At 35.8% G+C, this 23056-nt stretch overlaps 1 protein-coding gene across 8 annotated transcripts in view; it reads left to right on the forward strand.

Moving 5' to 3' along the window:
- Positions 1-23056, forward strand: part of LAMA2 (laminin subunit alpha 2) — a 634006-nt gene that overhangs the window by 272055 nt on the left and 338895 nt on the right. For all 8 annotated transcript variants that reach the window (XM_043592301.1, XM_043592303.1, XM_043592302.1 and 5 more), the window contains exons 10-12: positions 4663-4823; positions 19059-19199; positions 21529-21702. In XM_043592301.1, coding sequence (XP_043448236.1) covers positions 4663-4823; positions 19059-19199; positions 21529-21702 — 476 coding nt within the window. The remainder of the gene's footprint in view (positions 1-4662; positions 4824-19058; positions 19200-21528; positions 21703-23056) is intronic.

The following is a 23056-nucleotide window of genomic DNA, read 5'->3' on the forward strand; positions in this document are numbered from 1 at the left end:
ATAATGCTTTAAAAGAAAAAAGTTGAATAATTTATTTTGCATTACATACATATATATGCATTCATATATACATATTTACATGTCTAGGCATATATATCTTCTGGTCAATCAGAAATCTGTGATATATGTAATTTTTAAATGTTGTTTATTGAATTGGTCTGTAGTTTCCATGGTTTTTAGCATGAAATGACAGCATTTGCTGAGGGATGTGTGTGCTGCAATGGGAGGAGAGAACAGACAGCACATCCTGAGATGTAGTCAATAGTATAGAAAGCAAAGCTAAAAATAGGCAGTAGTCATGAGTTAAAGAAGGGAAAGAGGCTGACCCGAATTTAAGCCAAATGCTTTCGTTGAGGATTGAAATTCATGATGAACTCCAAACACTGAAGAATCAAATGTCAAAATAAGTCCTTAATGTGAAATGTTTAGGAGCTATTTCCAAGAGAGTTGTTTGCCAAAGTTTAGTAGAACATTAGGAAATATCTGAAACACTTTCTTTATATTCTTAAGAATGGATTCTTCTCTTCTTAGGAAAGACTAAAATAAATTATGGCTACAATATAGGTCCCCCCCACCCTGCCGACATTGGGTTTCAAGTTCAAAGATTGGCAATGTTTCTTTGGCACAGTTTAGATTACCTGCTCTCTTTATAAAACTGTAGGATTATCAGTGTAAGCCCTACAGTCTTAAAAGATTAAAATACTGATTATTTAAAATCTCAAATGGTGAGCTATTGAGGTCATTTTTCATTTTATGGCCCCTTATCTTTTTGTAGTAACAACTAAATTATGTTATTTTCAGTAATATCATTCAGCTTTTTTCTATACTTTTTAAAGAAGTATATTATTTGTGGAGAAGTGATAAAAATAGAAAAGTAGAAAAATAAGCGTATAATGCAGTGGTAATTCATCATAAATACTCTTATGAAAATGTTTGTGTTAACTTCACATAATGAGTTTTTCCCCAAACCACTGAGGATTTCTCTGAAATCTGGGTTAAGCACTCGAATAGTACATCATTATCTTGATAACTATAATTTATTTACCCACTCAACTTTACATAGATATTAAGATTGTTTCTAATTTTGTTTATTGTAACCAATGCTTCAGTGAAGATTTTTGTGTATAAATATTTTTCAGTTAGGGGTGCCTGGGTGGCTTAGTCAGTTAAGTGTCTGACTCTTGATTTCCACTCACGTCATGATTTCACAGTTTGTGAGTTTGAGCCCTTCATCAGGCTCTGTGCTGATGGCTCAGAGCCTGTTTGGGATTCTCTCTTTCCTCCTTTCTCTCTGTCCCTCCCCTACTTGCACTTTCTCCCTGTCTCTCTCGCAAAAATAAACAAACATTAAACAAAAATTTTTTTTCAATTATTATGAAAACAATACATAGTAAAAATGATATTTTGATGATAGGGAAGAGAATAAAATAAATAGCAATAGCATCCTCTTCAATTTATTCATCCCCCATCTCGTTTACAAATTTAATCATACTGAGACATTTCTTCTACTAAGTTCTTCTGGAAGAACTTATCTTACAAACAATATCTAAATAATATTCTTAGCATTTTCATCACCATTAAATACTGCCTATTGACTGTCCATCTTAAAAGACAAATGTTTTGGGGCACCTGGTTGACTCAGTTAGTTAAGCGTCCGACTTCAGCTCAAGTCATGATCTCATGGTTTGTGAAATTGAGCCCCTCATCGGGCTCTGTGCTGACAGCTCAGAGACTGGAGCCTACTCCACATTCTGTGTCTCCCTCTCTCTCAGTCCCTTCCCCACTCTCACTCTGTCTTTCTTCCTCTCAAAAATAAATAAACATTAAAATTTTTTTTTATTAAAAGAAAAGACGAATATTTCATTTATGCCACCTCCTTCCTTCTCTCCAGTATTCAGACATTTTTTATTATGTATTTCATCTTTGGTATCTTTATCATATTACATAAAAGCTTAAATCACTATTTCATGATCCATTAAATTTAAACTAATCTATTTGTTAGCTGTTATTATGTTTTTTTATGGTTATCTTTGCTAGATTTTGATACCAAGTTTTTACTAGCTTCATAGACTAAATTACATAGCTTTCCACATTTTTAAACTTTGAAAACACTCTGTAAAAACTAACTGGTACCATAACTTTTTGTGGTAATTCTTGGATCATTTGTCCTCTTTTGATATATTTAATTATCTTTAAGGTTCTCTTTTTGCCTTATTTTCTTTTTCTTTATTTTTCAAATCTTCCTTCTTTCCTATAGTGGTCATATTGTTTTTTTCTTTTTTTATTACATGAATTAAAATTTTAATTTGTGTACATTATTTTTCTAAGAATGTAAGTATATAAGCTTAAAAGTTTACTTTAAGCAACTGTTTTTTCTATATCCCATAAACATTGTTAAATTTCTTTCTCACAGCTGTTATATTCTATTTAGAAAATTATTTAATCTGCAATTGAAGTCTTGATTTTCTCTTTTACCCAAGAGTTATAAGGAGAAATATTTATTTATTAACTTTTAGAGTGACTGAATTTTGATTAAGATTCTATTAACATGTTGATGTTTAGAATTAATGTAATACTAATTTATTATGAAATGTTATGAATGTAGAAGTATTAATTTATGTTAAGAAAACAAGACTGATAATTTCTGCTTTGGGAAATTGAAACTTTTTTTTTTTTTAATTTTTTTTTAACGTTTTATTTATTTTTGAGACAGAGAGAGACAGAGCATGAACGGGGGAGGGGCAGAGAGAGAGGGAGACACAGAATCGGAAGCAGGCTCCAGGCTCCGAGCCATCAGCCCAGAGCCTGAGGCGGGGCTGGAACTCACGGACCGCGAGATCGTGACCTGAGCTGAAGTTGGCCGCTCAACCGACTGCGCCACCCAGGCGCCCCGGGAAATTGAAACTTTCTATAGATTAGTTAATGATAAGCTACCATAGGTATTTATAACCATATAATGTGTAATTCAACAATAGATTATTCACATTTTTCTATGTCTTTTTTTTTCTAATCCATCTGCAAATATTTGAAGTGGGTAGGTTAATATTCTTAGCCACTGATTTTTGGCCAGTTTCTTTTTGAGCCCCCAAATCTTCCATTGTCTATATATTTTTGTACTTAAAATCAGTGCTTCTATGATGTATAAATATAACTTAATGTGTTTTTTATTGCATCTTCATCAGTGTAAAATGAGAGCTTGTCCTAATGAATATTTTAATTGGATTCTACTTTGGCCATTACTAATACTACAGCTGTTTTTACATTTCTGTATGCTTTCCTAATGTAGATTAACATTCTTTCACTTCTAATATTTCTTATCATTTTATGTATCTCTTCTGAACATTACACACACATAGTTTTTATTTTAATTTTTTAACGTTTTTATTTTATTATTTTTGGGAGACACAGAGAGACAGAGCATGAGCAGGGGAGGGGCTGAGAGAGAAGGAGATACAGAATGTAAAGCAGGTTCCAGGCTCTGAGACATGAGCACAGAGCCCAATGAGGGATTTAAACTCACAAACCGTGAGATCGTGACCTGAGCCGACATCGGCCACTTTACCAACAGAGCCATACAGGCGCCCCCACACACATAGTTTTAATAGCAGCAGTAAGACCGTGAAATTTACACATGGTTGGCGTGTGGGTCTGACAGTCTTTCTGTCCTTCTGTGTGCTTTCACATTGTGACATTTCTTTGCTTGTTTTTCCCTTCCTTTCCTTTTTTGAGTGGGCTATATTTTACTGATTTGCTCTTATATTTTTCCAGATTCTGAAAGTCAGAAACTTGTATTTACTCATCTGTATTTTTCTATTTTCTAATCAAAGACAAGAATAAAAATTGTCTTCTGCATTTCTCTATTTAAAAAGAAAAAGTAAATTTAAACTGCTTTCATGTCCCTCCTTCCTTACCCTCAAAATGTCTATTCACATGAACCCTCAGTCTTTTTGTTGTTGTTATACTCAGTGATGTCATACTTAGATTATTGTTTTTTTTTTTATTTTTGGTTTAAGTATATTTTTGCTCCCCAGGCAGTTTCCATCTCATGGTAGTCTGAGTTATGAACCAACAGGTATCACAAGTCACTGCTTATTCTTCATCGAGTGTCCTCAGTCAGTTATGGAAATTAGTCCTTGATCATTGTGACAGTTTTTCTGTGACATTAGTTTTGGTAGATGCTTTGAGATTTTATCTTTTTTTATTATTATTGTTAACATCTTCAATGATACCCCAAAATGCTGTGTTAGCGAATTGTAGCCAGCTTCTTTTATTTTTTAAATTTTTTTTTCAACGTTTATGGGACAGAGAGAGACAGAACATGAACGGGGGAAGGGCAGAGAGAGGGAGACACAGAATCGGAAACAGGCTCCAGGGTCCAAGCCATCAGCCCAGAGCCCGACGCGGGGCTCGAACTCACGGACCGCAAGATCGTGACCTGGCTGAAGTCGGACGCTTAACCGACTGCGCCACCCAGGCGCCCCATTTGTAGCCAGCTTCTAAGTGAGCCTTATGCCTGGTGATTTTCTCTTTTCTTTACTGATATACATCAGTTTTCTAACGTTTGTGTCAAAATAGAATCTAAACGTTACTATAATTAAAACCTCAGGAACAAGATTATGTATTTGTTTTTGAAGTGTTCATATGTGCCTTATCTTCCCTTAGGTCTGGCACCTGGGTCTTGTCCTTGCAAACCTGGCTTCAGAGGCGTGAGTTGTGATCGATGTGCCAGGGGCTACACTGGCTACCCAGACTGCAAACCCTGTAACTGCAGTGGCGCAGGGAGCGCAAATGAGGACCCTTGTTTTGGACCCTGTAACTGCAAGGTGCGTTATACATTCTGGTAATGTCCACTGTCAAGACAGAAGGTCACTTTCCTTTGTTTCTCTGTTCTTCTGTGTCTGTTGGCATTAAGCAAATTGTAACAACTTCTCCCGTAAACCTCCACTACTTTATATTTGGCACTCGTGTGTCTTTACAACCAGGTTCACTGCTGCAAGGCACCTCCCATTTGTCTAAAAACCTACAAACGCATGAAGGCCAGGTCACCTTAAGAATAGGTGACATTTTATAGCAAAACCACTTTTCTCCCATTACCCATCTAGTCTGTTGACTTAAAAATAGACAGCACAACAAATAGCAAGCCTGAGAAACTACTGTACATTCAAATATACCATAGCTTTGTATTTAATTTTGAAAATAATTCGTCCAAGGTTGTATTCCAGACTTTTGAGTAATCTTCTGAAGTTTAAACCCAGATTTTCAGCAAATACCATATTCAAATTCTTCTGTTTTATTAGCAAAAATGTAAGAAGCCATAGTGGAATTGATTAAAGCCTCAGTATTTCCTCCCAAGAGTACTTTCAGAAATATGACTTTATTTGTTGTACATACCCCCAGCCTAATAGCTCATCATGTTAATGCCAAGGGATACATTACAGCTACAGCTTATACACATAGAGGAAATGGAGACATGCACAAGTCTAAAATGATAGAATTGATTTCCTTTAGCTATAGCAATCAGTTCCAAAACACTGGAATTAAACAATGTTATCTACATTAGTTTAGAGAATGAAAAATCCATTGAAAACGTTAGAATGTCATACTGATATAAAAATGAATGTTACTCATTTTTTGTTGTTGTTCTCAATCATGGTTGGAACCTTATGAAGAATTTTTATTCATTCGTTAGCCTTACCTAGGAAGCTATAAATTATATGCTTACGTTTGTTGTACGTGTGCATGTGCATGCAAACATTAAAGTATAACACAAGGGGTGCCTGGTTGGCTCAGCTGGTTAAGCATGTAACTTTGATTCAGGTGATGATCTCACAGTTCATGGGTTCGAGCTCCACATTGGGCTCTGTGCTGACAGCTCGGAGCCTGGAGCCTGCTTCAGATTCTTTGCCTGCCTCTCTCTGTCCCTCTCCCGCTCTCACTCTGTCTCCTTCTCTCTCTCTCTCTCTTAAAAATAAAAACATTAAAAAAAATGTAAAGCATAACACAAGAAGTAAATATTAGTATTAATGTGACATGCATATTTATTGGGACAATCATGTTTGAAATAACAAGCTAAATATTATAATAGTTGCATAATTTGTATACATCATCGGTAATTTAGGTGCCTTTCTTGACTACTTAGACAGTAAAACTCCTGTCTGTGTAAATTGGTAGGAAGTCCATAATCTATGGTAAAAGTTGTCTTTTACTGGAACTAGTAAATTTTCTAGATATAGTACATTTTATTCCAGTATTATTTGAAATGACAAATTAGTATAGACCAATACCATGTAGCAGTCTGTCAGCGATCCCTTGTTTAAGGATACCTCCCTTTTCATCCTGTGTGTCTTTATGGGCAAACCTAAGGGCTTGGTTCATTTTCTCTAACATTTACCAAAATGAAGCATGTGTGAATTTTATTTCTTTCACAAAACTCCACAAAGATCTCTAATTTTTATCACTTGTTCAAATGCAGGACAGGCAAAGCTGAGTTTAAAATGGGAGTGAAACCTCCTGAGTCTCTAGGATATAGGAAATCAAACTGGAAAAAGAGAAAGGGAATGCTTTCATACACCCACCCTGCATACACACACCATAGATGCCTGGTGTTTGCAAGGAGAGAGTAACGAGTGAGTGAGGGATGCAGAACTCCAGAGAGCCCCCGGAGCTGCTGCGGGCCCTCTGCCTGCCCTCTGCCTGCCTGTCTTGTAGAGCGATTACAATCCTGGTTAAGAAAAATGCCTCCTACAGAGACACTGGAAGCTTTACACAGACATTAAAATATAACAATAGGAGCACCTGGGTGTCTCAGTCTGTTAAATGTCCTGACTTTGACTCAAGTCATGAACTCACAGTTTTTGAGTTCAAGCTCCTCATTGGGCTCTCTGCTGTCAGCTCAGAGCCCGCTGCAGATCCTCTGTCTCCCTAACTCTCTCTCTCCACCCCTCTCTACCCTCCCCTGTCCTATCTCTCTCTCTCAAAAAAAAAAAAACATTAAAAAAAACAACTACTGGGGCGCCTGGGTGGCTCAGTCGGTTAAGCGGCCGACTTCGGCTCAGGTCATGATCTTGCGGTATGGGAGTTCGAGCCCCATGTCGGGCTCTGTGCTGACAGCTCAGAGCCTGGAGCCTGTTTCAGGCTCTGTCTCTCCCTGTCTCAAAAATAAATAAAACGTTAAAAAAGAAATTAAAAAAAAAACCAACCACTATATATAGCAATTAAGAAAACATAAGCGAATGAACAATTAAGTGAATAGCATCATTACACGAGTTGCCTTTCAACTGTGTGGTACTTCAAATGGATGATTATAAGCTCTTATAAACTAATTTTTTTAGGGTAAAAACTTGCAAAAAACAGGTTTTAATAGATATCTACATAATTTAAAAAATCACTAATTATATGCATATAGAAAATGAATCATATCATAATATGTATGCATGTAGTGTGCTATAATTAATTACCTATAGCCCCTTGTTTATAAAAATAATAAATACCCAGTGTTCCAATAAGATATACATATAATTTAAATAGTGAACAGATATTTATTAATGTAGAAGGAAATGTGGTAGCTCGTTCTGTTTTACATAAAAATGATTTGATATAGGTGTGTCAGTTGATTAAAACAACATGGATCGATCAAAGTGGCATTTAACAAATAGTACTTTATTGAGCAGCTAAGATACTGGAGACTTAAATTCAAATAGAATTAGAATGAGATCTATGCAAGGGCTCATTTCCAAAATGCATATTAACCAGTAAACATATGCACATTTATTCCATTACACTATTACATGTAATAGTTTTTCATAATTTTTATTAGGAAAAAGTATCATACTTAATGAAGTACGTAGATCTTTTAAGAAAGCACTTTGTTATAAGGTCTTAAGTCTAAATGTATTTCTATTATAACTTTTAAAACTTCTATTTTTTAAGTTTATTTATTTATTTTTGAGAGAGACAGAGAGTGAGTGGGGGAGGGGCAGAGAGAAAGGGACAGAGAGAATCCCAAGCAGGCTCTGCACTGTCAGCACAGAGCCAGACACGGGGCTTGATCTCACAACTGTGAGATCATGACCTGAATCTTAATAGAGAGTCAGATGCTTAACTGACTAAGCCACCCAGGCTCCCCTATTTCTAGTATAACTTTGAAATAGTTAGCACTCTGGTAAAATATACTGAGAAAAATGGGCACCACTTCTGGCACTTTAAATATAAGTATGCTGGATGAAACAAAGAAAATAAATTTGTAATCAAGTTGATTCAGGAAAGAGAGGGAAAGCCCTCGATGTTAGGAATTCTAAGTTAAAGGGAGGGAAAGCTCCCCTTTTAAAGGGAAATCTAAGTTAAGCATAAACCCAAGCAAAGCTGAGCAAGGAAGGTCTTAATCCAAAAATGCGGGTTAAAGTTTGGAGTTTGAATGGCCTCTCTGGGAATTGACATTAGGATTTGGAATCACAGAGAGAACTTAAAACAGAATTCACTTAAGCTTGGACTCTGGAATTGTCCCCTGACAGTGAAATAGGTGCTAGAAAATTCCACCTGCAAGCTGGAAGTGGCAATAGTCACTTTCTTTTTCCTTTGGGGCTCTAGGTAAAGAAAAATTAGTGTGCGGTGAGGAATCAAACACCCAAACCTGTGTCTTTCATGGGAACAGGGTCAGTTTTATTCCCCCTTTATTCTAAAAATTTTCAACAAGTCAGGTGAGTGGTATCCCCATAGGAAAGAGAGTATAGCCTCACCTGATATTGAGCTCACCATAAAAGCGTGTACTGCACGAAAGGAAAATAACTACAAAATGAAATCAGAAGCCACAAAAGTCGGAATGTTTGTACACTAAGAACTAGAAAGAATCAGATAATCTGAAAGAATGTATAAACATAAGAATATATGAGCATATTTTTATGATTTTTATCATGATTTTTATCTGATAAAAATCATAAAAACATGTGGAAAATACATAATCATAAAAATATGGTTCAAACATAAAACAATAAAAAAGAATAGGAAAAAAACAATACAAAATAGGCCACTATATTAACATAAAAGAATAAGCAGCTTTGGAAAAGAAGTCAATATTTACTTCTAGAAATAAAAAAGTTGCATATAGTTGAAATTTAAAATTCAGTGAATGGGCTGAGCAAAAGTTTAGAAACTGCTTAATAAAGAATTAGAAATCCAGACCTGAGGAAATTACCTATAAATTGACATAGAGAGGTAAAGAAATAAAAATATGAGATCCTAAGTGGCATGGCTAATGGAAGGATAAAATTCAACCTAAGTTTAGCAGCAATCACCACAGAAGAGATTATTAGATGAAATAGGGGAGAAAGAATATCCAAGACATTATGGAGAGAAGAATTGTCAAGAGTTAAAGAAAATTATACATTTTCTGTTTGAAGAATATAAAAAAGAAATTCACCACCAAAGCTCCTAATAGAAAGCCTGCCCACTAGTCAGGATTGAGCGAAAAAGTGTTAAATATATTAGATATCCTATATTTTTATCATACATATCATATGTACCAGAGACAAATATGTATCTATCCTATGTGCTAGAGACAAATATCAGATTATTGCTTGTGTTTACCATTCACAGTCCAACTTCATTGAAAAAAACTGCTCAATGATGCATATACTTTAGAAAGAAGAATATTCAACCCAGAAGAGAGTTCTACTGGCTTGCAGAATGCAAGAATCAACCTATATAACACAATAGCATTTCTATATATCAGTGATAACTAAACATAAAATGTAATGAAAATATTTAGAAAAGCAGCAAAACCTATATGATACCTAGAAATACATATTTAAAATGGAAATACTTTTTAAGGAGATTATCAAAGAACATAAGATTAAATTTTTATTTGATTTTTTTTTAAGATAAAATTTTAAATGGGGAGGTAGCTAATACTATCCAATCCTGGTGAAAATCTGTATAAATGGAAATGTTTACTACTGCTGTCATTTGGGGAAATTAGTACTACAACCTTAGGAAGGCAATAGGACATCTAGTATTGTTAAGATAATGAAGTCCTGTCAGTCACCAACTCCACTGTAGACATTCATGCTAAAGAAACGTGTACAATTTGTAGAAAGAAGCAAATGAAAGATGTTCAACATATACCTCCTTGTTATAATAAAAATTATGGGGTGCCTGGGTGACTCAGTCAGTTAAGCATCCAACTTTGGCTCAGGTCATGATCTCACAGTTCGTGAGTTCAAGCCCTGCGTTGGGCTCTGCACTGACAGCTCAGAGCCTGGAGCCTGCTTCGGATTCTGTGTCTCCCTCTCTTTCTGCCCCTCCCCTGCTCACACTCTGTCTCACTCTCTCTCAAAAATAAATAAACATTTGATTTTTTAAAAAATTTTAAATCAGTAAAAAATGAATTTAATAAATAATAAATTTAATAAATACAAATAAAATTAGAAAAACATCTAAATATCCACAAATTAGTAAGAAAAATGAAGTGTAATATATTCATAAAATCTGACACAAGAAACAGTTCAAGTGAGTGAAATAGGTTCACATGTCTAAACATTGATTAATTTCGGAAACTTCAGGTAAAGTGAAGAAAACTAATATCATCATGTTATCATTTGTGTAAAGTTGTAAGACATAAAACAATTGTGTGTTGAGTGAAAACACACAAATATAAATTTCAGAAGAGTAGTTAACTCTAGAGAAAATGGAAAGGGAACAGGACAGAAATGAAGTGAGATTCAAATGTGCCTAAGTATTTCTTTAAAAATATATCTGAAGCATACATGAAAAAAATGTTAATATTTTTAACCTCTAGTTGTCATAGATACTTTTCTGGTGCTTTAAAATAATTCCTAATTTAAATTTCTTTAAGCAAAAGAAAATAAAATCTAATTAGAAAAGAGGTAAATGAAAATTTTAATATATATCAACTACTATCAATTTTACACATAGATTTTCTGTTATATTCTTGCTTAGGGAATGATATTAATGAATAACATCCTCACTATATTTCAAAATATGAAAACAATGCTAGCTCAAGACATGAAAATAGTTACTAATTTTTATGTATTATTAAAATTTTTGAAATTTCTCTCTCTTCTTGTGCATTAAAAGAGGCAAGCATTCTCAGATATATAAGTCACTTGAATGTAAATGCTCTTCGACTTTTGTATTTATTTTAAGTACCACAGGCTAGAAATTGGCTCTTTTGAAGTTTGGTGTCATGTTATCAAAGTCAGTTGGATTTCAGACTCTGATACATAATATAAACTGACCTTGATCTAGGTTGGAACATGTCCTTTTATTTTTATCAAAGTCTTATAATAGAAAGATAAGTAGTGAAGTAAAAGATTAGATATCAAAGTGTATATTTCATTGTGCTTTGCTTTGGGTTTTTATTGCATTTTCAGTTAAGTCCTTACTGGCCCAAAAGCTTTTGTGATCTGACCTTGGGCTCTCTTCCCAGAATTTTCTTGAGCTTCAGTCATTGTCTCCCAGCCTTGCTTACATTCTTTGAGGCACCAAGCTCTTCCTAACTGTGGAATTGCAGAGTCTATTTAGATGGGTGGGAAAACCTCACACCTGTCCCATCCCTTGGCTTAACTAGGCAATTTTCAAGGCTCTCTTCCCTTTCTTAGCAAAGCTGGGACCCTAGATCTCCCATAGATATCATGCTTCTGCCGTAATCACTTCTAACATCTTTGTCTTTCCTTTATGATATCTTCACAACTTGCAATCTATTTAATATCTCACATCTGTTATATATTTTCTTCATCAATCAATAAGAAGCTGACAGTGACTCATACATAAAAAAGAAGGCAGAAAGGAAACTAAACAATTGTGAAGATTTGAAAATTACTTAAATTGGCTGATTCATATTTCTTAATCTAGAAAATGATGATATTAAATCCTTCTTACCTAGCTCTCAGTTGGTGAAATTATAGCAGTGAAGCCTTGTGCAAGTATAAGGGATCATCATAAATACCTACTCATTACTTTTTCTGTTTATTTGTATTTCTTTTTACAAGTAGAGGTAAGTTTTCATTCTTTTCCTCTAATTGGATTTTCGTGGTGTGTGCTAAGATTTTTAATGGTTTTGTATATTGCTTTTTTCCATTCCGATACAGAAATGATCACCTCATTAACTTGTTAGGCTCGAACCCTGGGCATTTCTACAAAAAGCTTTCAATTTATATATTTGATCCTGAATCTAAACATCTGTAATGTAAATTTTTTAGCATAAAAAGTTCATATAGGAATTTGTCTCTTACAACAGCCACAGTTAAAGAAATTATGTTAATCAATTTTGTAATATTAAAAGCTGAACTTGTGAAAAGTGAGAATGATTTTCTTTTCTTTTTTCTGTCTACCTAACCTACCCACTATTTATTATTATTTAGCCACAGAACAATGTACTTAAAGAGTAAGCACTCAACAAATAGTGCTGATTAGCTAATTATCCTTCTTTTGTTAACTTCTTTAAATACTAGGATGCATTAGAATGAAGGGCAAAACAGAGGAAAATCTGTAATTGACTACAAACACCCCCCAAAACAAGCATGACTGCAACATTCCTGAAGCAATTATCACAAAACATAACTTAAATAGTCACTGGAGATCCTCTTGGTAACTTTGTCAATAGAATTCCCAGTTGACTAACAATCACAGTTAAACATGTACTGCTGAAGTTGTACCTAATTTATAAGAAGGCGGCTTCATGAGAATGGAGGCAGGGAAGCGATTGTGACTCCATTTCTCTAGAGAGAGGCTGTGTTGAGGAAACTCTAGCAAAAAGAAAATTGGTGTCAACCCAACAGTATCTGACTTTAAGAAAAAAGAACCTTATAAGGTTTTACTAATTCAACTATGTTTTCAGAGGAAAAGAGTAACAAAGGAAAAAGGGCAGTTTTTATGAATATTTTGTAGGATGGCCACAACATATCTAATTATATACTTGGCTAAATATATTCTGTAGAAATATGTGTCTAAAGCACACTTTTCTCCCTAAAGCGATGAAAATTGGCTCTAAGAGGGGTTGAAGTACCATTTTCATTTTATGTATACGGCAAACATATTCATACAGTGTATTTGTACATAGAGTATATCTGTGGACTTAAGATTTCATGGTAGGGATGATTATGAAAAAAAAAATAATGAAAGATGCTCCTTAGGGGCTTGATAATAAAATCTAGGTTGAGAACCACTGGTCTAAAGTGAAATTGCGCTTTTTTTTTTTAATTATCACCATATAAGGAGGATAAAACTATTATATGGATTAATTATTTATCATAGAAAAATAATTGACTATTATTAGTTGTTATTTAGTTATTTTAATATAACCAATTAGAATAATGGTTTAGAAACCAAGAAAGTAGAATATTTGGTTTTAAGACAATATGGTGATATAAGGGAACATTAATCTCTAGGATGGAAGTCTGGAGCATTCTGGAAATTACCTGTGTCATAGGTTTAGATGTAAAAATGATCAATAAATTTGACTCTAAATAAATAATATATTATACATTTACTGGATTGACAAGAGCTGTCTGAATGAATGCTGAGAAAGGATAGATTAGACTCCCTTTTGTTTGAACAGAACAACCTTTAAAAATTTTATGAAATTATATGTTAACTCTTTTCGAAGTTGATTAGTACAAAGGAGTGATAGAATAATAGCTAAAGGGGAGAGAAATCTCATAATGACTAAAAGAGCATTTAGGCTGGAAGTTGCAAACTCACCATCATTAGATATTGAAGATCAATTTCTTTCACACCTGTCTTATTTTTACTTCAGAGGCATAGAGGACTGTAGTGATGAATCTAGTGTCTGACTCAGGGCAAATACTCAGTAACCCTTTTAGGGAAGGGACTTCCTTCTACCTTGTAGTCAACGTGTTTCCCCTTACTCTTACTTCCTTTGCTATAATTCTCCTGAAGGCATTTTTCTTTTCTTTTCTTTTTTTCAACATTTATTTATTTTTGGGACAGAGAGAGACAGTGCATGAACAGGGGAGGGGCAGAGAGAGAGGGAGACACAGAATCGGAAACAGGCTCCAGGCTCTGAGCCATCAGCCCAGAGCCCGATGTGGGGCTCGAACTCCCGGACCGCGAGATCGTGACCTGGCTGAAGTCGGACGCTTAACCGACTGCGCCACCCAGGCGCCCCATGAAGGCATTTTTCTATTTCCTCTGGCTTCTTATATAATGCTTTATATGTAGTAGCTCACCTATGATTTGATAATGAGTGAGTAATAATAGCAAATAAAGGAATAGTGAGAAATAATGGATAGAGGTTTTAATAATGTAACATTGACACCATAGTGAATTAAATTGCTCAAGGAATTTACCCATAAAGCAAATGACTCACTCTCAATCTGAGAATCAAAAATTTAAGTCCTGGACCATTCATATCAAAAGAATCTTCCAAAAGTGAATCAAGACTACAATCAGGGCTGCTTCATGGATGGCATTGTTGATGAATAACAAAGAAGTTTTGAAAAAGCAATTATGTACCTGGGAACCCATAAAAAGAATTGAGACCCAAGCGGTCAAGACTGTATATGTTAGCACGCTACCAGAAGGTGGGGAACTTGTCTCTATGAAGGTTCAATATAAGTCCTGTAACACTATACCTTTGTGTTGGAATTGTGTCCCTTTAAAATATATTAAATATCAAATTGTGATTTCTTCTAGTATTCACTGTTTTGAAGCTTATGTTGTTTTAAAGAAAACTTTGGAAATACAATCCTTAAATAAGACATTACTTAGATATACTCTCTCAAGGGAGATTGGAAAAGGAAAAAGGAAGTAGAACCTAATATAACTAATTAATTCTATACAAGTTGAGACATGACCTGAAAGCAGAGTTCTGATGATCTAAAAATATTTTGTCACCAATACTTCGTCTTCCTGCCAGCCTCAAAACACCCTTTTAATTAGACCATGAGGATATATATATAAGTAGGTACTATATTCACCATATTTACTATTTACTTTTGGCTTAATATTTATCTGTTGAAGAACCTGAGAACAATCAGAACCAAGCACTTTTCAATCGAATGAATCAAGCTCCATATGAATAGGACCTATCACTCACTAAAGAAAAAAATATGGTGTAGACTCAAAACTAAACAAGTAGGAGTCTAGAAACTTAAAGTTGTGGCAATAAACTGACATGCTGTGCAATCGTAAATAAGGTCTATTCAAATCTTATAGAAATGGATCATTACTTGTGAAGGGGGTTGAAGTGAGCATGAGGGTATAGAATAGGATTAGCTTGAGGACCTGTAAAAAGGTCTAAAATATTTTGGCTTGAAGATTTGTCACAATAAACAAAAGAAACTATTACTTTGGGTAACGTGTTTTTACAGGTATAATCACCCTATTATTTTTACCACAGTGTGTTGGGGCTTCCCAAGACCACACTCATTTTCAATGATTCACTAGAAGGACTCACAGGATTCTGAAAAGTTGTTACACTCATGGTAATGGTTTTTTACAATAAAAGAATATTGATTAAAATCAGCAAGGACAAAGGAGCATAGGGAAGATTCTAGAAGTCACCAAGTGCAAATTTCCAGTTATCCTTCCCAGGTGCATCATACAGAGAGTATTTCTCCCAGCAACAATGTACGACAACACTTAGGAAGTATTCCCAACCAAGGAAACTCACCCAAGTCTTCCTGTTCAGGGTTTTTATTGGGAGGTCAATTACACAGATAATGGAGCACTCATATGACTGACCAGTCTCCAGTACTCCTAGAGATACAGTGTAGCTCATGGCGTCTGGTGGACAAAACTAGGCATTCACCATAAATTGCATTGTGAGCTAATAAATGTGGTGCAGGGTTCCAGGCAAACAACAGAAGACATTCACCATGAATCAATTGTTAGCATAAATTATCTGGTGTGACCCCTGGTCCTGGGTATACAAAACTATTTTTATCACACAGAATATTCCAAGGGCTTATAGGTTATCTTCCAGGAGCTGGTCAAGGGACAGTCTTTTCAGTTCAGTATCTTCAGGGTTTGAGCACTCCAAACATATTGAATTAACCCTTTACTGCACCATGAGAGAGTTCTTTGTACCAGTGTTTCCCATTTCATAGCCGTTTTGCCGGTTCTTGCCAACTTAAGTGCCTCAGGTATAGTTCTGGTAATTTACCTCCTGCTGAATAACTTAATTCCTAAGGGAAAAGATCCCTATCTCTTCAGGAGTAGCCTTAAAAGTTCATTATATGCAGACAGGGACACTGGAAGCCAAGTCCCCAACCAGTGCTTTGCATCCAGAAGTATTCAGTATTTTTTTATGTTTATTTTTGAGAGAGAGAGAGACAGAGTGTGAGTAGGGTAGGGGTAGAGAGACAGAGAGACACAGAATCTGAAGTAGTCTCTAGGCTCTGAGCTGTGAGCACAAACAGAACCTGATGTGGGGCTTGATCTCAAGAATTGTGAAATCATGACCTGAGCCACAGTCAGAGGCTTAACCGACTGAACCACCCAGGCACCCCCAGTATGTTTGTTTTGAAAGCATAAATGATGAATGAACCTTCTACTCTTTGAATGATTTATTGTTTCCAATATCATTGCTAACATGGGTCTCTCATTTTATCTCCTCCAATAGGTTGAATTTTTAAACCATGCTTCAAAATTCAGGTCAAATTTCACTCCTGCCACAAAGCGTCCTCAAGCCTTCATAGCACAATTAATCCCTCCTTCTGTGTTCCCATAATTTAATTGATTAATGAGTTGCATGATCCTATTCTGCCTTGCTTTCTGGTGGATTGTAAATGTATCATTTTACTCAGCTCTAGATGTTGGCCTTTAAAGACACATACATTGGGGGAGAAAAAAAAAAAGAGAAAGAGGGCAGGAGCCAAACCATAAGAGACTCTTAAAAACTGAGAATAAACTGAGGGTCGATGGGGGGTGGGAGGGAGGGGAGGGTGGGTGATGGGCATTGAGGAGGGCACCTGTTGGAAGGGACACTGGGTGTTATATGGAAACCAATTTGGCAATAAATTGCATATTAAAATAAATAAGGACAGATACCTTGACCTATCCATCTTTACAGTCTCTAGAATCCCTACTCTAATGTGTTGCTTCTGGTTATTCAAAAATTAATATTGAAACTATTTAATCATATTTTTCAAGGTTATTTTACCAGGTTAAATAGAAATCAGGAATATGTAACTAATGTCTGAAAATTTCAAATTGTTGAACTCAGTCTGAATCTCAGAGAAGTAGTTGTACAAGCTTTCAAATTAGAGTAAACGAAAAGTAGATTAGACCAAGTGCACGAGAACACAGTGCACAGAACAGCTGCACTGTGTCCTCAGTGGGATAAACTAAATTATAATTATAGTGATATTTCATCTTTCCTGCCTATGTACTCTTCTGAAGAGTCTCCCAGCTTCAGGGCTTTGGGGACTTATTTGTCACTACAGGTCTGAAATTAGTTTGATTAGTTTTGCTGACATTTATTATCTCAAAATATCTGAAATCTACCTTAGTAGCAAAAACTGGAAAGAATGTCAGTAGCAATGATTTCAATTTGTGTGTATATCAAGACGTTGAAATTTGACATGTGAACACAGGCCATGAGACACCCCTTTGTTTAGGTTCCCAGGAATATAGAAGTGATTGTGGTCCCAAGTGGGTCATAAAAATTAACAGTCAAAAAGTGACTTTCAAATGCATTGTTCTCTTGGATACAAGGAGAACTACTTTATTTGTTTATTCTTTCAAAGTTCACTTTTTTCACACTCTTTCTTGTCCTCTCTCCTATTTTTTCTCCTATGTTTTTAGATTTTATCAACCCTATCTTCTGCCAAATTTGGGTTTATTCAAAAATAATTTTATTAAACATCTACTATATGCATAGCACCTTGTGTGAATGAAAAACACAACCACCAAGAGATTCATTTAAGTTTAATAAAATTTTATTTAGTTAGTGCTCCGTGTTGTACCATTTTCTGATACTATAAAAATTAGTAGGATAAGGTTTCTACCTCTGAATAGATTATGGTATACAACTGAAGTGAACAATCCTGGAAGATATAGCTATGCTTTTTTGGTGGTTATCATAGAGCAATGTGTAAAGGGCTATGGGAACACAGTTGAGAGAGAAGACCTCTAAGGAGAAGAAGCTTCAGAATTAAGGTAATGAGGGAATTCAAGAAGAGGAAAGATATGGAGCCAATGCAGGTGTAAAGGATACTGAGAATATGTTTCTTAGAAAGCAAGGAGCCTTTATTTAGAAGTTGTTAGTCAAGATTAACTGTTCTTTTCATTGAGAAATTACAGCTTTCCCCATTTTTCATCAGATAATCAGCTTTCTCTGACCTGAGTCCACAGTAGAGAGGCCCATCTATACACAAAAAATTTTTCAGGATATTGGGACTAGAATTAATGATACCAATCTGAGCAGTCACTGAATGAGATTCATTTTTCCCCACAATATTACTATATGATTAACTGGCTACTCCAATGCATTAAGGGAAACACTGTGAATATTAACCAAGCAAAACTTTCCTCTTTTTCTGCTTAGTCCCATCAAGGGAATCTATGGCCATTCACCCCAGTTTCTCTTCTTGCCAGGTTCTTATGCTTGCCTCAAATATATGAATTTTTACTATGTAATGTAGAAAGGGTTTTGCCATCTGTATAATATCAACAGTCTGTCACACATCCATTAGTTTAATTCTCTAATTTTATCCTATATCATGTGTTCTAAGCAGAAGTAGTTCAACAACAGAGAATGGTGAACCAGACTGACTCCATTTTAGTCAGTATGGCTTGCTGTTTGTATTTATCGTGGTATTTACTCCACACTCTTGACATACATGAAGAACAAAATTGGAGCTTTTACTACAACAGATTAGTATCCAGTATCCCTTCCCATCAGTGTGGTTCGAAAAGATATAGCTTAATAAGGAGCTTTTGAGTAGATTTTTTAAAATATCATTATACTTTAAATTCGGTTGAGAGGTAAAATGAAAAATACACAGTGTATCTTCCCTAAACAGAACTAAATAAAGACAGTCCTTAATCTTGAAGGGCACCTGTGTTTCTATTTATAGGAGAATGTTGAAGGTGGGGACTGCAGTCGCTGTAAACCCGGCTTCTTCAACTTGCAAGAGGATAATCATAAAGGTTGTGACGAGTGTTTCTGTTCAGGGGTTTCAAACAGATGTCAGAGCTCCTACTGGACCTATGGCCATGTAAGCAATAGCCTTTTCATTCTGTACACAGTTCCACAGCCCTCCTTGCTATTGTTCTTTTTGTAAGAAATTAAACAATTTTTTCTGGTAGTAAGTTCCTCTTACAGTTATCACGAAACAGTGATGGAATATTCTTTCAAATGCTATTTGCGTACCTTTGATCAAAGACTTTAAGGTTTTATTTGTAGCAGTGTGTGGCGTGGAATCTCTTAGAAATAACAAACATTAGCCTTTGCAGTGTCCATGATTACTGTGTGAGGCAGTAATGGAAATAACGTTGTTATATAGCCCCAGGGGCAGATGATTCAATAGAGAGAAAGAATCAGATTGTTATATGAAGAATTATGTATTCCATTCACCAATATTTTTGATATACAAATTAAGAAAAATTGTTCCCCATTGCTTTTGCAACTCTTCACAGTGGTTTGTGTCTCTATAGAGGAGGTATGAGAGGAAAATGGGACCCTCAGGGAATTTCGAATAGCCTGTGTGGCAGCTCTTAAGACTGCAGAGTGACAGGAAACAAGCTACAGAGAGAGAAGCCTAGAGGAGATTGAGAAAGTCTACCACCTGGGGTTGAGAATGCAAAGTTGGATTCTTATACTTGGAGAGCCACCGGAGGATTTTTATCAGGGGAGTGATTTGACCAGAGTTGTGTTCTACAAAGATCGTTATTTCAAGGAACTACCTTTCAACCACTCCTTCCTCTGTAATATTTTGAATACTTTCTGAGCGTACTCTCATTTCTGAATTTGAATCCATACACCGTCAAATATATTGCCTCCAGAGCAGATTGCACAGAACCAACAGCAAATAGACATCTCTAGCCCACTTCCTCCTCTGTTTGTAGAGTTTCACTCCACCCTCTAAACTGCTCTGTTAACGTACCAAAGTTTTGTGATTAGCGGAAGAGCAGAAGTAGCACTCAGCCTTGGTGTTCAGCATCTAGGTCCACTGACATTTCCATTTCAGTCAGCTTTCTGGTAAGAACTTCCTCTGAATCTCACTGGTCTGTCCTAGAATGCCTGAAGGATGCTGTTGGAAAGGGGGAGAGAAGGAAGTAAGTAGCCTCTATCTGAAGATCTAACTAGCCAGTACGTTTTTATTTGGTCTTTCTCTTTGGACCATGGCAGTTCCAGCAACTGCATGGCTTTGGGAGAATCAAATGACCTCTACATGAAAAAAAAATTAAAAATACTTCATGCACATATTATCATCATCACTATTCTGCTCCCCATCACCCACAACACCAAGCCACTCATACACATCTAAGTAGGCCCCTGGTAGCCACAAAGCTCAGTATCTTGTGTTTTGTCCCAGCTAGGTAGGACAGTCTAAATTAGAATTGTAGCTGTATACCCACTCCTGGCCAGAGTCTAAAGATGGAAAAGCAAATCACCACGTGTGTTTCCGATTTTTCCTTTAAGGCTCCTTCCTTTTCTGGGACAAGGATCTAGGCTATGAGTTTCTGTAGTACTCTGACCCCATGGGAAGGACTAGGTATTGTATTTTGAGCTGTGGCCATAGCAACAGGCTGGTGGATTCAAATGTTCTCAAGCCTCAAAATCGAAATTTAATTAAGGGGAAGGTTGGAAATACTAAATGAAAAGCTACCTTTCATGCACTTGCATGTTGTATTTCTTTTCTTCCTCTGCTTTACAAATATATGTAATACCTTTTGAAATATTATTTTCCATAAGCAACAGGAAATTATTAGTGAAATGGAAAATATGAAATTGAGAATCCAATTGTCTGATAATTTGTATAACATTATAATCATCGTGTAACTTTGAATGAATTTCTATTTTTTAAGAAAGAAGTATTTGGAATCATAACTTCTTAAAAGCATTGGATCGGGGCACCTTAGTGGCTCAGTTGGTTGAGCATCTGACCTCAAATCAGGTCATGATCTCACTGCTTGTGGGGTTAAGCCCCGCATCAGGCTCTGTGCTGACAGCTCAGACCCTGGAGCCTGCTTCAGATTCTGTCTTTGCCTCTCTGCCCCTCCCCTGCTCGTGCTCTCTCTCTCTCAAATGTCAAGTAAAACATTTAAAAAAATGTTTTAAAGCATTGGATCAATAAAACTAGATTATTCCATATTACTATTCAAACTCCTAGAACCATCAAGAAAATAATGAGAATCTATAATGAGTACATATGATAAATTTCGTATTTTCCACAACTCTTATATTTTTCTAAACTTTTATAGTTTTAGGGGTTTTTTTATTTCCAAAAAAATGACACTATACGGAATATGGAAGAGAAAGAAAAGGATATGACTTTTACTTTTGTTTTTCCTAAATAACGATGATTGTGTGTTTTCTTGAAGATACAAGACATGAGCGGCTGGTACCTAACTGACCTCTCTGGACACATTCGAGTGGCTCCCCGGCAGGATGACTCAGAGCCAGCTCAGCAGATCAGCATCAGCAATGTGGAAGCCCAGCGTTCCCTGCCACAGAGGTACTACTGGAGTGCACCAGCTCTGTATCTGGGAAACAAAGTAAGTCCAGACAGTGCTGGCTTCCTGCCACTTTGCTTTAGCTGATCAATAACGAGTTTCATTAAGTATTTTTTTTTAAGAAAAGTCAAAACAAATTGATGGTGTGTTGTGTTGCCAGAAGCAACTAGATCAGTTTTAGTTGGGTATTTCTCCCAGGATCCATGGGAGAAGAATATATACCAAGAGTTAACGGGCTATGGCATCTGTAGGTCACAACTTTACATAGTTGGTGTTCTGTACTCACTTGGTTTTTTGGCAGTTTCCAACTCATTTTTATGCGAACTTTTTGAATGAATGACTAAACTAATGAAGACTCTAGGATATTTTTGCAAAGCCTCTCAGATGATTTTGCAAAACCAATTATAAATATTGAAAGAAACTGTGTTGCATTTACTTGAAATAGCTGTTTTTCTAGAGTTGCCTATGGTGGGATGCTTACTGGAGTTTTCGTCATCTGTGTCTATTTTATTTCAAAACTGATATTCAAGAGAGCTAATTCTTCTATCTTGCATGAATGTTAATTGGAAATGAAATGTATTACATAACTAACTTAATGCTTGCCATGAAGTCTATGTAAACAACATATTTCCTGGAGCTCAGAGAGAAAACTACCCTAAAAGAAGTGCCAGGTTGAAAGCCCGTTTGTTTTAAAGCCCGCCACAGGTATATAAAAACATACACAGATAAACAAATGTAGCAGTCTTGGAAATGCAGGTGTTTTTTGTTGTTGTTGTTGTTCTGTTGTAGATTAACTCTATCTAGATAGGTGCCTTGGTTTTTACCATTTTATTTTGCCTAATAATTTGTTGGAAACCAATTTGGTACAGTAATTCTGTGAAAGTTAATACCTTATGGGCTGATGGTTACATCACTAATCATATCAGAAACTGCAGCAGTCACAGAAAAATCCCTTAGCAAATCGATGCTGTGTAAGCCTGTATGTTTTCACCTATAGGATTATTGTGTTACTTTGGAAGGAATTTTCTTTGATTAAACAAACAAAATATATTTACTGTTAGTGGTTCTCTTGCATGGCATATGACTTATTGAGGAAGAAAAACTTAGTAGTTCACATGTTAGTGAACGCAACCTGGTTGGTGGTTTTAGCTAATTAAAAAAAATTAACTAGTGGCCAATTTCTTTCTTTTTTTTTTTTAAGGTTTTTAATGTTTATTTTTTTTAAGCTTTTTTTTTCAACGTTTATTTATTTTTGGGACAGAGAGAGACAGAGCATGAACAGGGGAGGGGCAGAGAGAGAGGGAGACACAGAATCGGAAACAGGCTCCAGGCTCTGAGCCATCAGCCCAGAGCCCGACGCGGGGCTCGAACTCACGGACCGCGAGATCGTGACCTG

This window comes from Prionailurus bengalensis, chromosome B2 (assembly GCF_016509475.1).
Source record: "Prionailurus bengalensis isolate Pbe53 chromosome B2, Fcat_Pben_1.1_paternal_pri, whole genome shotgun sequence".
In the NCBI taxonomy this organism is placed as follows: domain Eukaryota; kingdom Metazoa; phylum Chordata; class Mammalia; order Carnivora; family Felidae; genus Prionailurus; species Prionailurus bengalensis.